The sequence below is a fragment of the Salvelinus fontinalis genome, chromosome 24, assembly GCF_029448725.1.
Source record: "Salvelinus fontinalis isolate EN_2023a chromosome 24, ASM2944872v1, whole genome shotgun sequence".
NCBI classification, from domain to species: domain Eukaryota; kingdom Metazoa; phylum Chordata; class Actinopteri; order Salmoniformes; family Salmonidae; genus Salvelinus; species Salvelinus fontinalis.
This window is the reverse complement of record NC_074688.1, coordinates 4,970,889-4,987,094: the sequence shown is the minus strand read 5'-3', so window position 1 is coordinate 4,987,094 and position 16,206 is coordinate 4,970,889. Positions and strand designations below refer to the sequence as shown.

At 41.2% G+C, this 16,206-nt stretch overlaps 1 protein-coding gene across 1 annotated transcript in view; it reads right to left on the bottom strand.

Moving 5' to 3' along the window:
- The window catches only part of LOC129821801 (glutamate receptor ionotropic, kainate 4-like), a 451,716-nt gene that overhangs the window by 148,244 nt on the left and 287,266 nt on the right, over positions 1–16,206 (bottom strand). Inside the window, 2 exon segments of the mRNA XM_055879464.1 lie at positions 3,037–3,134; positions 10,038–10,202. Of these exon segments, the coding sequence (XP_055735439.1) occupies positions 3,037–3,134; positions 10,038–10,202 (263 nt within the window).

Sequence of the window (16,206 nt, the reverse complement as noted above, 5' to 3'; positions counted from 1 at the left end):
GCTGCTGGGTAATAAAGCCCCACAAATCACCCTAACCACAAACAGGTGCACCTACTCAACAAAAAGGGAGGGGGAGGAAAAGTCAGTAGCAGCTAGTAGGCCGGTGACGACGACCGCCGAGCACCACCTGAACAGGAAGGGGAGCCACCTTCGGTGGGAGTCGTTACATACGGCCATCTTGAAAAAGTGTCACTTCATGTGTACTGTTTGATAAAGGCGCAAGACCAGAAAGCATGTGTAACGGCAGCCTTCCTCCTCTTCGTCTGAAGAGGTGTAGCAGGGATCGGACCAAGACGGAGCGTATTCCGTGTTCAACATATTTAATGACAGACGAAAACGTGAACACTTACAAAACTACAAAATAACAAACGTGGCTTACCGATACAGTCCTTTCTGGTGCAGACGAAACACAGAGACAGGAAACAACCACCCACAAAATCCCAACACAAAACAAGCCACCTATATATGATTCTCAATCAGGGACAACGATTGACAGCTGCCTCTGATTGAGAACCATATTAGGCCGAACACAGAAAGACAAACTAGACACACAACATAGAATGCCCACCCAGCTCACGTCCTGACCAACACTAAAACAAGCAAAACACATAAGCGCTATGGTCAGGACAGCATGACAGCATGCTTGAGTTTGTTTTCTTCCTGTATTGTACACAGATCATCCCGTCTTCAATTTGATCGATTTATTTACTTTAAAAAATACCTAAAGTTGTATTACAAAAGTAGTTTGAAATGTTTTGGCAAAGTTTACAGGTAACCTTTGAGATATTTCGTCACGTTGAGCAAGTTGGGACCGGTGTTTTTCTGAATCAAACGAGCCAAATAAATGGACATTTTGGATATATATTGACGGAATTAATCAAACAAAAGGACCATTTGTGATGTTTATGGGACATATTGGAGTGCCAACAACAGAAGCTCGTCAAAGGCATGAATTATATTTTTATTTCTGCGTTTTGTGTCGCGCCTGCAGGGTTGAAATGTTTTCTCTTTTGTTTACTATGGTGCTATGCTCAGATAATAGCATTGTATGCTTTCGCCGAAAAGCCTATCTGAATTCTGACATGTTGGCTGGATTCACAACACGTGTAGCTTTAATTTGGTATCTTTCATGTTATGATTTAATGAAAGTTTGATTTTTATAGTAATTAATTAGAATTTGGCGCGCTGCATTTTCTCTGGCTTTTGGCCAAGTGAGACAGTAGCGTCCCGCCTAAACTCAGATTTTTGGATATAAACATGAACTTTACCGAACAAAACATACATGTATTATGTAACATGAAGTCATATGAGTGTCATCTGATGAAGATCATCAAAGGTTAGTGATTAATTTTAACTCCATCTCTGCTTTTTGTTACTTCTCTCTTTGGCTGGTAAAATGGCTGTGTATTTCTGTGTCTATGTACTGACCTAACATAATCGGTATTTCTGTGTCTATGTACTGACCTAACATAAAAGGTGTGCTTTCGCCGTAAATCCGTTTTGAAATCAGACAAGTTGGTTGGATTAACGAGAGGTTTATCTTTAAAATGGTGTATAATACATGTATGTTTAAGGAATTCTAATTATGAGATTTCTGTTGTTTTGAATTTGGCGCCCTGCAGTTTCACTGGCTGTTGGTTAGGTGGGACGCTACCGTCCCACATACCCTAGAGAAGTTAAGAACATCTTATGATATTTACATCTCCAGAGTCCGATGAACAGGTGGATACCATTTTTATGTCTCTGTGTCCAGTATGGAGGAAGTTAGAGGTAGTTTTGTGAGCCAATGCTAACTAGCGTTAGCGCAGTGACTGGAAGTCTATGGGTGTCTGCTAGCATGCTCTGACTCTGGGGAAGTAGATAAAGGACCTCATTGTCAAAATCACAAGGTATCCCTTTAAGGCAGCGTTTCCCAAACTTGGTCCTCGGGACCCCAAGAGGTGCACGTTTTGATGATTAGTTGATTATTTCAAACAGCTGTGTAGGGCAAAAAAAACAAAACGTGCACACCTTGGGGTCCCGAGGACTGAGTTTGGTTAACCCTGCTTTAAGGAGTCTTGTGTGTCGCATGGTCCGATGAATACATTACAGAAAGTTAACCTGTTTAAAGAATGTACGATTCATCTACATGTTCATTTATTCACACAGGGAATGACCTCAGATTCAGAACATTTCAAAGGGATAGACAGTATACATCACCAGAGAGTTACAACTGCAGGGAGTCCAAGCCTAAAGGCTGATCAAATCATCACAGTTCTCATTAAAGGTGACATATATCGGAAAATAAATGTGATTTTTATTATAGACTTATATAAATTGACATTTTGCATAATATCATGCATAAAAGACAGTAGTAACATCCTGCAGTAAGCACAAATCACTGGAGCCTAAGCAAAACTGTACATATTACCTCAATTACCTCAATTACCTTGACAACGGTGCCCCCGCTCATTGACTCTGTACCGGTACCCCCTGTATATAGCCCAGCTATTGTTATTTACAGCTGCTCTTTAATTATTTGTTATTCTTATTTGTTACTTTTCTTATTTTCTTCTTAAAACTGCATTGTTGGTTAAGGGCTTGTAAGTAAGCATTTCACTGTATGGTATTCGGCGCATGTATTCAGCGGATGTGACAAATAACATTTGATTTTTATTTTATTTGAATGGACCCTGAATTGAAAGCATATCAATTATGACTTTCTATGTTGTTCAAGGAGAGGTGGTCCTTCACAAAACTAACAGACACACGGCAGGACCAAGCCAATTACAATCCGTCTGAGAAATGATTCGATTATATTAATGTTGTACGCTGTTAAGTCCTTGACTCTTGGCCCCTTTGAAAATTCAGACAATAGCTTAGAATGTTATGAAAGAAATGCTGTCTGCTGTGGCATTGACATGAGTCATTGACAAGGGTCAAGCACGGTCTCAAAATCACAGTAATAATGAAACATATTGTTCCATAATATGACTGGCAAACAGTGCTATTGTGACAGGCAAAATAAAGCGAGTCAAAATACGAGCCAGCACTCACCTCTTTCTCTCCACAGATATTGCTGATGATGGAATTGGAAGCAGGGCTGGCGGAGGGACCCAGGACTGCCACCACTCCTTTGGACAGGATCTGGCACACTGTCAACACACAGAGACAAGCATCCAGTCAGATAATACAGGAGATGGTCCAAATACCACATTCAGACTATTAAATAGGAGTTGTATGTTGCCTAGTGTGTAGTTTTATCCTACACTAACAGTCTGAGCCAGCGGTTCCCAGTTCATCTTTAATAAGTCGGATGTTTTGGGGGTTTTCTGCCTGTTAACTTGATCATGTTCTATCGATGTATTAACTTACAGCTGCTCTGTGTAGGATTTCACCTCACCGATAGTAGATCTACAGCTGTGGATTAAAATATGACAGATTGAATGGGGGTGCAATCACAGAACATAATTAGCAACAGGTTGGAATGAGATCTGGCCATGTGGAAGTTTTTGCTAACCGTTTAGAATCTCTTGTCAAGAAGCATTCTTTTTAAGATAACAATTGGGGACAAAAGTAGTACTTAAAAAGTGTCATGTAGGAGTCAGTGCCAAGCAAAATGTGCCGTCATGCAGGGGCACAATGACCCGGTTAAAATAATAGCTGAGAACTACATTGAATCTAAACCTTTCAGATATTTTATCAGTCTTCAAAAAGCAGTTGTGATCTGTGTTTCCTAACATCCACCATCACCATCACACTGAATCAGTGTCTAAAAGGGAACATTTTTTAGGGAAATGTAATTTTTCCTATGCACTCCCCTGCACACGAGTTTGATTGCAGGGGAAACAAAATGCAACTTCAGGTGGAGCTTGATCCCTGTCTGTAATTAACATTGTATGGTAGTGAGAAGGAGGACTGCTGATTTAAGATGTGGGCGGCTAAGATGTATGTAGGGAATAACGTGCTATTTCGGACACAACCGTGGAGGGAGACAGACTGGCTGGAGTGGGGGATGGGCCATTAACAAACACCAAATGCGGGTAAATATTTATGAAGGAAGAGTAAAGGGGGACCATTTTTTTGCCATTGGAGCAAAGCTCGGGATCCTCGCCGAACGAGATTAGAAAATTACAGGAGCAGTGAATCAAATGATTAATAAATAATCCCGTTGTCATCCAATAGGGTGTCCACTACACTCCCCTCCTTCTCCTCTCCCACCCGCCTGCCCCTCTCTCCTCCATTTAAAGCACATTTGCACCTGTTTGCACGGCATCACCGAACTACAAAGTGATCTGATTAGCCTGACATGACGACCCGTGAGGCTTTTTACAGGGGTGTCATTTTCTATTTTACACAGGGAACAGAATGTCCTTTTCTCATTTGTTCAAAATTTGTTTTTATCACTTTGTACATTTATTTTGGAATTCCACCCTGTAAACGTAATTTGCCTGATGACGCACGATTGGATAAGGATACCCATTTCATACAAGTGCATTTTCATCCACTTTCACTCTCCTCGCTGCCTCTCCTCGATTACCTTTTTCAAAAGTAGGCCAGAGAGGACAGAGGAGAGAGAACGCAGTAGCTGAGCAAATCCAATTGAGAAAAGGCCAATGTGTCCGTTTGGGATTCTTTTCCCGCTCCTCCTCGTTCTATGGCCAAAGCAATTTACATCTGTGACAAGTGACAACTTTTCCAATATGAATGTGGATCATTATAACGGAATTCTGCACCACTTCTGTCTAATCTTGGTCAGAAGGTCAGTGGGTTGTCTGGAGTCCATTCTGTTTGTTTACAATTGATTCCCTAAAATCAATGAATTCTCATTGAAAGCTACAGCAGCTGCAAATGAGATAAAGACAACATATGCACGGGACCTGGAGTTCAGTTCTGTGAACCCACAGAAATATACACATTCATATGCACACATGAATGCAGGCACACACACATCAAAACCACACACACCACACACACACACACACACACACACACACACAGACACAGACACACACACACACACACACACACACACACACACACACACAAAGTAAGTGAAAATAACGTGTACAAATGTGTTTTTTTGGACACATCTGAACACGTGTGAACAAATCACGTGAAAAATTGCCCATGTAAACGTTTGTACATTTTCACGAGGCACACACGTGGTTTTCGGACACGCGTGACATTTCACACCAATGTTTCACATGTGAACAAATCAGATGTGAAAAATAGTCAGACACATGGATATTTTTCACATGACTCCGACACATGTGGTTTCCCAACATTTCACATGTGATATTGTACATTTCACGTGTACTCATGTCCGCTACACTTTCACATATGCATTTTCCCACTTCAATGACAACTGGAGCTGTCAAATGATTACAAAAATGTATAGAGTATATCGCAGGATTCGCTTCATAATTTGCTCAAATTGAGCTGTAATTTATGTTGGATGTTTTCAGTGTATTTTGAAAGATTTCAGACAATGTGCCTCCCAAAAAATGTCTACACTGAAATTACAAAAAGTGTAAAACAGGATAAATAAGGAGACATGGAGCACTAGCTTCTGTTCTTTTCACTGGGCTCTTTCTAATAGTCACTGAGCAACGTATGAAGAGGAGAGGCGTGTACCTGCAGCAGTAACACTCTTAATGCACTTGAATTATTATACTCAGGTTGGCTAAGTTACCTTTTTACATAATGGCGTTACAGAATTTGCAATCCCATATATGGAAAAATTGCTACTGCAACATGTTAACACCACCTTTTTTAACATGTGAGGAGAACGACACCATTTCACCACCACATGGGAACTTGCAACTTCCACATGTTGAACGTGAGATTTTCACACGAGAAAGATTGTTCACACGTGAAACGGTATATCCCATTTGTCACATGCAAAATTCAAGTGAGGTGAAAACATGTTTTTCTCACATGTGAAAAGGTGGTGTTAACATGTGAACTCCTAAATTTCACATACATTTGACATGTGTTTTTTGTAAGGGCAATCACACACACATACCTCTACAAAGCTTGGTGGTCTTGGCTGACTTTCTATCCATCTACATGGCCCTAATCAGTGCTCTAATAAAAGGCAGGAAACAGCTCTGGTGTTGTGGGAAGGCTGGGGCTGGGTGGGCAGAAACACACACACACACACACACACACACACACACACACACACTGGGCTGGGCAGGTAGTGCTGGCTGTGTGACATTTCTCCCTTACTGGTGCCACTGATCCATCCCTAATCCAATTTCTACCTGGGCACATCCACTACAGCAATAAATTAGGATGGGGTTTACAGGCAGCCGACCAAGCAGGGAGAGGTTGTTTTTATGTATGAGGAGGAGCTACCACGACCATTAAGCTGTACTAATTCTGAGAATTGCAAGGAAGGGTCCGTTTTTTTATAACAATAGGGCTACTGTCCTCAATTTGGAAGCCCCAGTTCAATAAGTTTACTGACTGAATGACGGTATTAGTCTAATGGGCATACACCTACAGTACAACGTTCTTTAAACCCCCTAGAGTCGATTGACAATCTAAGTAACATAATAAAAAAAATCCCAATCAAAATGCATCAGTTTAAGCTGGAGATATCAGTTTTTCTCAATCCACCACATCCGCCTATGTTATACTTCCGCATCTGCGGTGAAAGGTGGCAGAGCTAGAGCGGTGTTTGTCAGACCATGAGACATCACAAAAATTGGTCTTCTCATGAAAACGTCTGTAATACGGACGCTATATGCCGTCATTGTAAACACAAATTTGTTCTTAACTGTCTTGCCTAGTTAAATAAAGGTTCAATTACGGAAAGGGGAGCACGTTGGCGGTCTCTGTTTTGCTCTATCGCCCCCACAAGTGTCAGGGGACTCTACTGAAGTCGGCACTGTTGATGACAACTTGTGTTTGTAGCGTCCGAAGCGTTTCGGCTACAAACTAATGTGACGCCACTGTGGAAAGGGGATATTCTCATGACATTCGTGAGATGGTGTTTTGCTCTCTGTTTTGCTCTACGACCCCTACAAGTGTCACAGGAATAGCATTTTTTTTTTTTATGAACGGAAGCATGAAAGTAGTTTTGTGCCTACCCAAAAAAGGGGTTAAACACAGTATGAGATGTCTTATATCTCCAAATACTTCAAAACCTTGTTTCTTATGATAGATTTTTTGACTGTATTTTTTTACACTTATGAATGTGTTATTCAACGCGTTTCTCTGGGCTATAGTAGTAAAGAACAAATTCTATATTTTATCAAAATATACACCACCGTTCAAATGTTTGGGATCACTTAGAAATGTCCTTGTTTTCCATGAAAACATACATGAAATGAGTTGCAAAATGAATAGGAAACACAGTCAAGACTAAATAATGATTTTTAATTGAAATAATAATTGTGTCCTTCAAACTTTGTTTTCGTCAAAGAATCGTCCATTTGCAGAAATTACAGCCTTGCAGACCTTTGGCATTCTAGTTGTCAATTTGTTGAGGTAATCTGAAGAGATTTCAGCCCATGCTTCCTGAAGCACCTCCCACAAGTTGGATTGGCTTCTTACGTACCATACGGTCAAGCTGCTCCCACAACACCTCAATAGGTTTGAGATCCGGTGACTGTGCTGGCCACTCCATTATAGACAGAATACCAGCTGACTGCTTCTTCCCTAAACACTTCTTGCATAGGTTGGAGCTGTGCTTTGGGTCATTGTCCTGTTGTAGGAGGAAATTGGCTCCAATTAAGCGCCATCTACAGGGTATGGCATGGCGTTGCAAAATGGAGTGATAGCCTTCCTTCTTCAAGATCCCTTTTACCCTGTACAAATCTCCCACTTTACCACCACCAAAGCACCCCCAGACCATCACATTGCCTCCACCATGCTTGACAGATGGCGTCAAGCACTGCTCTAGCATCTTTTCATTTTTTCTGCGTCTCACGAATGTTCTGCTTTGTGATCCGAACACCTCAAACTTAGATTCGTCTGTCCATAACACTTTTTTCCAATCTTCCTTTGTCCGGTGTCTGTGTTCATTTGCCCATCTTAATATTTTATTTTTATTGGCCAGTCTGAGATATGGCTTTTTCTTTGCAACTCTGCCTAGAAAGCCAGCATCCCGGAGTCACCTCTTCACTGTTGACATTGAGACTGGTGTTTTGCGGGTACTATTTAATGAAGCTGCCAGTTGAGGAATTGTGAGGCGTCTGTTTCTCAAACTAGACACTCTAATGTACTTGTCCTCTTGCTCAGTTGTGCACCGGGGCCTCCCACTCTTTTTTCTATTCTGGTTAAAGCCAGTTCTGTGAAGTTCTGTTCTGTGAAGGGAGTAGTACACAGCGGTGTACGAGATATTCAGTTTCTTGGCAAATTCTCGCATTGAATAGCCTTCATTTCTCAGAACAAGAATAGACTGATGAGTTTTACAAGAAAGGTCTTTGTTTCTGGCCATTTTGAGCCTGTCATCGAACCCACAAATGCTGATGCTCCAGATACTCAACTAGTCTAAAGAAGACCAGTTTTATTGCTTCTTTAATCAGAACAACAGTTTTCAGCTGTGCTAACATAATTGCAAAAGGGTTTTCTAATGATCAATTGGCCTTTTAAAATGATAAACTTGGATTAGCTAACACAACGTGCCATTGGAACACAAGAGTGATGGTTGCTGATAATGGGCCTCTGTACGCCCATGTAGATATTCCATAAAAAATCTGCCGTTTCCAGCTACAATTGTCATTTACAAAATCAACAATATCTACACTGTATTTATGATCAATTTAATGTTATTTTAATGGACAAAAAATTTTGCGCACCAAAGTACGTTCATCTCTAGGAAACAGAACGCATCTCCTTCCTGAGCAGTATGACGGCTGCGTGATCCCATGGTGTTTATACTTGCGTACTATTGTTTCTACAGATGAACATGGGGAAATTGCTCCCAATGATGAACCAGACTTGTGGAGGTCTACAATATTTTTTGTGAGGTCTTGGCTGATTTCTTTTGATTTTCCCATGATGTCAAGCAAAGAGGCACTGAGTTTGAAGGTAGGCCTTGAAATACATCCACAGGTACACCTTCAAGTGACTCAGATGATGTCAACTAGCCTATCAGAAGCTTCTAAAGCCATGACATCATTTTCAGGAATTTTCCAAGCTGTTACAAAGGCACAGTCAACTTACAAACGTCTGACCCACTGGAATTGTGTTACATTGAATTATAAGTGAAATAATCTGTCTGTAAACAATTGTTGGAAAAACTACTTGTGTCATGCACAACGTAGATGTCCTAACTGACTTGCCAAAACTGTAGTTTGTTCATAAGAAATTTGTGGAGTGGTTGAAAAACGAGTTTTAATGACTCCAACCTAAGTGTATGTAAACTTACGACTTCAACTGTACATGTATATTTTTGGGGGATACCTAAAGGGGTCATAAAATTATAACTCAAATAGCTCAATTATTTTTTTCATCTAATCAAAGAAGCTGGTATAAAAATACCAGCACTAAAACCAACTTGTTGAAATGTTAATGCATTATTAATATTTCATTGCACTGCATCCATCCACAAGGTCATGGTGATAGGCTATTGACATTGGTATTAAGATTTGTCCAAATCCTGTCCACCTCATTAGAGCTGTATTATTTACTGTATATCTTTAGGCTAGTCATTCAAACAGCTAGGTGTAAACAAGGAAACAAAACAAGGTCCACAATCTAACATCTGGACATCAACATACCTTTTGGCTCCTGAAACATCCAAATATGACTGCTCATTTTGCTCTTTCACACAATAGATCACCTCAGCTATTTTCCAATCATTTGTTTACCACTGTTCTCGCTACTATACATATTACTAAACAATATATACTTATCTCGCTGTACTCAAGGGATTTCTGAAAGCAGGGGATAACAAGGGGAGACAGGCACAGAATTGAAAAGACAGACAGACAGACGTTCTAATGTGGCACTCAGTGACACCCTGGTCTTTCACTTTTTGAAAATGATGACAGAGTCGGGAAGCCACCTCGTTCTCTCATCCTCACCCGCCCACTACTTACTGGTCTCTCCCATCTCATATTCACTGTCTCTCAGCAGCTCAAAGATGTCCACCTCCAGCTTTCCCGTTGTGGAACGGTTACTGGACCGGTTGATGCTGTCCTTCGCCAGAGTGATGGCCAATCGCTCACCCCGGCTGCACTCCATTGGGTCGTCAAGTATGGCGGCTGCAGAAGAGAATGGGGAGAAAGAAAAACATTAGAAAGGGCTCTTTGGCAACCCAGCATCACGATGGTCCACATTGTCAAGACACAGTGCATATACCTCGTGATTTCCTCAAACAAACGGTGCTACAAATAATGCAGAACTACAGAGATCACACACGTGCTTCATGGGATTGTTATATCATTATTAAATGTATAGTCAGTTTAAACAAGTGACTACATGCTACAGTGTAAAAAAAAAGAAAAAAAAGAAGGCGAACACAACCGCTTTACAAATCTTGTGACTCCTAATCCGGAGCAGCAGCCAGCAAAGTCCTATCTAAGTGTGGAACTCAATCAAATGCATGAGTGTTGAGGCAACACATTTTAAAAGGGCTGTTCTGTTCACTCGTTGATTTATCGCAACCATGTCGGAATTAAAATATTTGGTTCACGCATGATGCGCACGCTGCATGTGTCATATGTGTGTGGGGGGGGGGGGATTAATATGAATGAACCAAACAACCAGTTGAGAGATCGGGCCTTGCTGTGTCCTAGCAAGCAAATGAGCAACTCAGTGGTCGATTCACACGACAGTTTTAGGATAACTGAAAAGGCACATTGTGCATAGCTTGCAATCCTGAGTGTGTCCCAAGACAGCAGATTCAGGTTCAACATTCCAGAGTAATTTGTCTAATTAGACTAGGGTTAAGTAAAAAAAAACATTACAGTTTAGGTATAAATCAATGGACGAGGGAAGTGGACCCTGAGCTCACCATACTGTAAGTAAAACAGGGAATTGAGAATATGAATTGTATAATTCCCTCCAACATAGACACAATCCACCAGAAGCTATAGCATTTACAATCTGCTTAAGTGGTTAATAATAGCTTCCTTTCTGTAGGAATGTTGCCTAACGGTGAGGTCAATCAATGCATGTACAGACGTGTGTATAACTGACATCTGCTTTTCTCTATGCTTTGCGTCAATACATAGCTCAACCTGTAGGGCAAAATGAAAGGTTCGGCTAAAGAGCAGGGCGTTTGCCTGTCAATTTTGTTGAAAGATAACTGCAAAAACATTCACACTACAGGCTCCATTTTAACAGCGATTGCTGCTTTCCCCGAGTTGTCCAGCGAGTGAGATTAATAGCACTGTAATTAAATACAGGATCGGATCTAGATGGGAGGGCAATGACAATGTAATAATTACTGTAGCATTAGAGCTGATAAACCACAGCCACGGGTGGGATAAAACGGTCCTTTTCCCATGCACATCACACAGATAAAACTAACACAAGTACACTTTGGTCAACGAGACAACCATTTATCTAGAGCACCATTTATCTTGGTGGTCGTCACAGCAATTAGGGATGTTTACAAAGATCCAGATGAAGGTATAGCAAAAGGTTGCCCGAGGTTTATTTATCCATATATTTTTCCATTTACCCATTATTTTACTGTGGAGGAAGAATAAGAATTTGCTTGGTAACATACATAATTAAGATGTCATATCTGTATAATATTCTTATATGAGTGAACTGTGGAACTCTTGTTATCAGCAAGTATTCCTTCGGACTATGGTGTTGGCAGTTGCACTTCCTCCCTCATATGGGCCTCAGTCACCTGAGGCCCAGAGAGGCTTGTCTATCACATGTCCCTGTTGCTATGCAGAATATCAGAAAGAGAAGAGGACAGGAGGGAACATTGTCTTCATATGTGGATATGTATCTTTACCTATTACAAACCATGTGAAAGTATGGTGTGATTAATGGGGAACCAATTACTTGTCTCCACAATGTCTGAGGTTCACTCCCCTCAGTGAGCTTGTCTAGCTAGGTATGTGGTCAAGGACATGAGTTTTACTTGAGATCGGGGTATCTGGAGTTGACAAGTGATTTATGCCGTAAAATGAGTTGGTGTTTCTGTACTGTGAAGTACCAGGGAAAGAAGAGTCTTCATAGCAAATTCTATCTGGCTGGGGGATACTCCTTTCTCATATATCAAGTCTGACCTTGTGACCTATTCCACACATCTGTTGTTTGTCATGGAGACTAAGGGGGTGTATCTTTGCTATAAAATATCTTTGTTTCCTTTGTGTCAGGGCACTAAACGAATCTTCTAAGGGCGGTTCGTCGACCAGCCATCGTTATTGCAGAGCTCTCACGAATAAATATGTATTTTAAGTATAACTCTGACTTGTGTGATAAGTTTGTCTTAATTAAACTTTTGGTGAATAACGGGATTCAAAGAGGGAGATACTGGATTAGTCAGTATGTACAGATTGTGCCTTGCCTTGTCTTTGCTAGTGCAAACAGAACGTAGCCTACAGAATATAATTAACAGGGAAGAAGCTTTTATCCAATTAAAATGGATATGGATTTGATTGCAAGAAAAACATGGACAGTTTGTCTCACGCAAAGTTTCATTTGGAGATACATTTACAAATTAACACTTTAAAAAGTAATGAACATGTGATGAGTTCCTGACCAAATACCACATTTTACATAATTTTTACTTGTCAAAATTGAGATTTTAGAGTCGCTATGAAGGGTGTTTGAATATGCAATTAACTGCCTTGGTATTCCTTTACTTTTACAAACTTTAGTTTATTAGATCTACATGGCAGTCAAATATAGTCAATCCGAATACAAAACATTGGGGTTTGCAAGATGTACAGTTCATTCGGAAAGTATTCAGACCACTTGACTTTTTCCACCTTTTGTTACGTTACAGCCTTATTCTAAAATATATATTTTTTATTCCCTCCAAAATCTACACACAACACACCACAAAGACAAAGCAAAAACAAGTTTTTAGACATTTTTGCAAATGCATAAAAAAACAACAACTGAAATATCACATATGCATATGTATTCAGAACCTTTACACAGTACTTTGTTGAAGCACCTTTGGCGGCGATTACAGCCTTGAGTCTTCTGGGGTATGACGCTACAAGCTCGACACGCCTGTATTTGGGGAGTTTCTCCCATTCTTCTCTGCAGATTCTCTCAAGCTCTGTCAGGTTGGATGGGGAGCGTCACTGCACAACTATTTTCAGGTCTCCAGAGATATTCAATCAGGTTCAAATCCGGGCTCTGGCTGGCCACTCAAGGACATTCAGAGACTTGTCCCGAAGCCACTGCTGCATTGTCTTGGCTGTGTGCTTAGGGTCATTGTCCTGTTGGAAGGTGAACCTTCACCCCAGTCTGAGGCCCTAAGCACTATGGAGCAGGTTTTCATCAAGGACCTTTCTGTACTTTGCTCCGTTCATCTTTCCCTCGATCCTAACTCGATTCCCAGTCCCTACTGCCGCAGGAAAACATCCCCACAGAATGATGGTGCCACGATGTGGCTTCTGTCTGGCCACTCTACCATGGAGTCCTGCAGAGATTGTTGTCCTTATGGGATGTTCTCCCATCTCCACAGAGGAACTCTGGAGCGCTGTCAGAGTGACCATCGGGTTCTTGGTCCCCTACCTGACTAAGCCCCTTCTCCCCCGATTGCTCAGTTTGGCCAGGCGGTCAGCTCTAGGAGAGTCTTGGTGTTTCCAAACTTCTTCCATTTAAGAATGATGGAGGCCACTGTGTTCTTGGGGACATTCAATGCTGTAGAAATGTTTTGGTACTCTTCCACAGATCTGTGTCTCGACGCAATTCCTTCGACCTCATGGCTTGGTTTTCGCTCTGACATGCACTGTCAACTGTGGGACCGTATATTGACAGGTGTGTGCCTTTCCAAATCATGTCCAATCAATTGAATTTCCCACAGGTGGACTCCAATCAAATTGTAGAAATGGGGCGGCAGGTAGCCTAGTGTTTAGAACGTTGGGCAAGTAACCGAAAGGTTGTTAGAGCGAATCCCTGAGCTGACAAGGTAAACATTTGTCGTTCTGTCCCTAAACAAGGCAGTTAACCCACTGTTCCTAAGCCGTCATTGTAAATAAGAATTTGTTCTTAACTGACTTGCCTAGTTAAATAAAGGTAAAAAAATGATTTTTAGAATTTCCCACAGGTGGACTCCAATCAAATTGTAGAAACATCTCAAGGATGATCAATGGAAACAGGATGAACCTGAGCGCAATTTCGAGTCTCATAGCAAAGGGTCTGAATATTTATGTAAATTAGGTAATTCTGTTATTTATTTTTAATAAATGTGCAACATCAAAGAATATATTTGCTTTGTCATTATGCGGTATTGTGTGTAGATTGATGAAGAAAAAACGTAACAGAATGTGGAAAAAGGGAAGGGGTCTGAATACTTTCCAAATGCACTGTACCTATAGCCTATATTTATACACAAAGCACACTGCAGAAAGACATGACCGACAGACAGTGTATGTAAAATACATGTATTCATGTTTAGAAAGTAGCTTCCAATGAATGTCTCCCTGCCTGTTTGCATAGCATGTCTATGCAGCTGTTTGCCTGCCTGTCCATCGTCAGTTGCGCAGCCCAAATTGGTCTCACTCCCTCTATTACTGCCTCTGGCAAGTTTTCTTCTGTTTCTATTGTGAGAGCAGAAAGGGCCAGAGCTGGGCAATTCTCCCATACACCCCCCGCCGACATTGGGCCGACCCATAGCTCTGTATAATGTGGTCACTTGGAATGTGGTAAGGATAATCAACTGATGAAACAATGCATAAGCACCAATGCATGCATACGATCCAACGGACTGGCGAACTCAATCCCTATGACACTCTAGAAGCTAGAACAACCAACAGGAAGGTCTGTTATGAAGAGGGGACATTTGTGAGTGGTCGATATGTAATGGTTGAGTAATAGGAATGGTGGCGGAGGTACGGTAATGCTGTATTCAGGCTGGAAGACATGGAGTAGCCCTTGAACCTTTTAAGCCAATCAATGGGCAGCCGAGAGGTGTGCCGAGGCAGTACAGTACACGCAGAGACCATACCTGTCTTTCCCTCTACATGTCTGTAATAAGCTTTACAATTTTGAAAGCTCTGAGGTGTGCCGAAGCCTGGCGACTACCTGATATGGAGAAGAGGAAGGGTGCAATGGGGAGGAGCTGGGCTTTGGTCACATGGTGATTTTGAATCAATGATGTAGTGCACTATTATTACGGCCACATTTAGTATTGGCAAACATTGTTGAACGTTGCAGATAGAAATGTCCTTAACAGAGCTGACGTGAATTGTTATATCAACAGTAAATGTCAGAGATATGTTTGTTCTACATTATATACACTGAACAAAAATATAACCACAACATGTGAAGTGTTGGTCCCATGTTTCATGAGCTGAAATAAACAATCCCAGAAATGTTCCATACGCATAAAAAGCTTCTTTCTCTCAAATGTTGTTCACAAATGTGTTGACATCCCTGTTAGTGAGCATTTCTCCTCAGCCAATAGAATCCATCCACCTGACAGGTGTGGCATATTAAGAAGCTGATTAAACAGCATGATCATTACACAGGTGAGCGCGCACCTTGTGCTGGAGACAATAAAAGGCCACTTTAAAACGTGAAGTTTTGTCAAACAACACAATGACACAGATTGGCATACTGACTTGCAGGAATGTACACCATAGGAATATTTCTCTCTTTTAATAAAGCCATTGTGTGGAGAAAAACTCATTCTGATTGGTTGAGCCTGGCTGCCATGGGCCCCTGCCCAGTCATGTGAAACCCATAGATTAGAGCCTAACACATTTATTTCAATTGGCTGATTTCCTTATATGAACTGTAACTCAGTAAAATCTTTGAAACTGTTCCATGTTGAGTTAATATTGTTGTTCAGTACAATTCCAAATGATTGAGCCTCGCTGAACAGTCCCACGCCTACGGATAGAGAAAGTGGCAGAACGGCCAGACCTGAGTTTCTCCATTGAAGATACATCGCTACATATTCAGAACCTAAGAACATTGCTTATACACCCCGGTGTCCTGGCTAAATTCCCAATCTGGCCCTCAAACCATCATGGTCACCTAATAATCCCCAGTTTACAATTGGCTCATTCATCCCCCTCCTCTCCCCTGTAACTATTCCCCAGGTCGTTGCTGCAAATG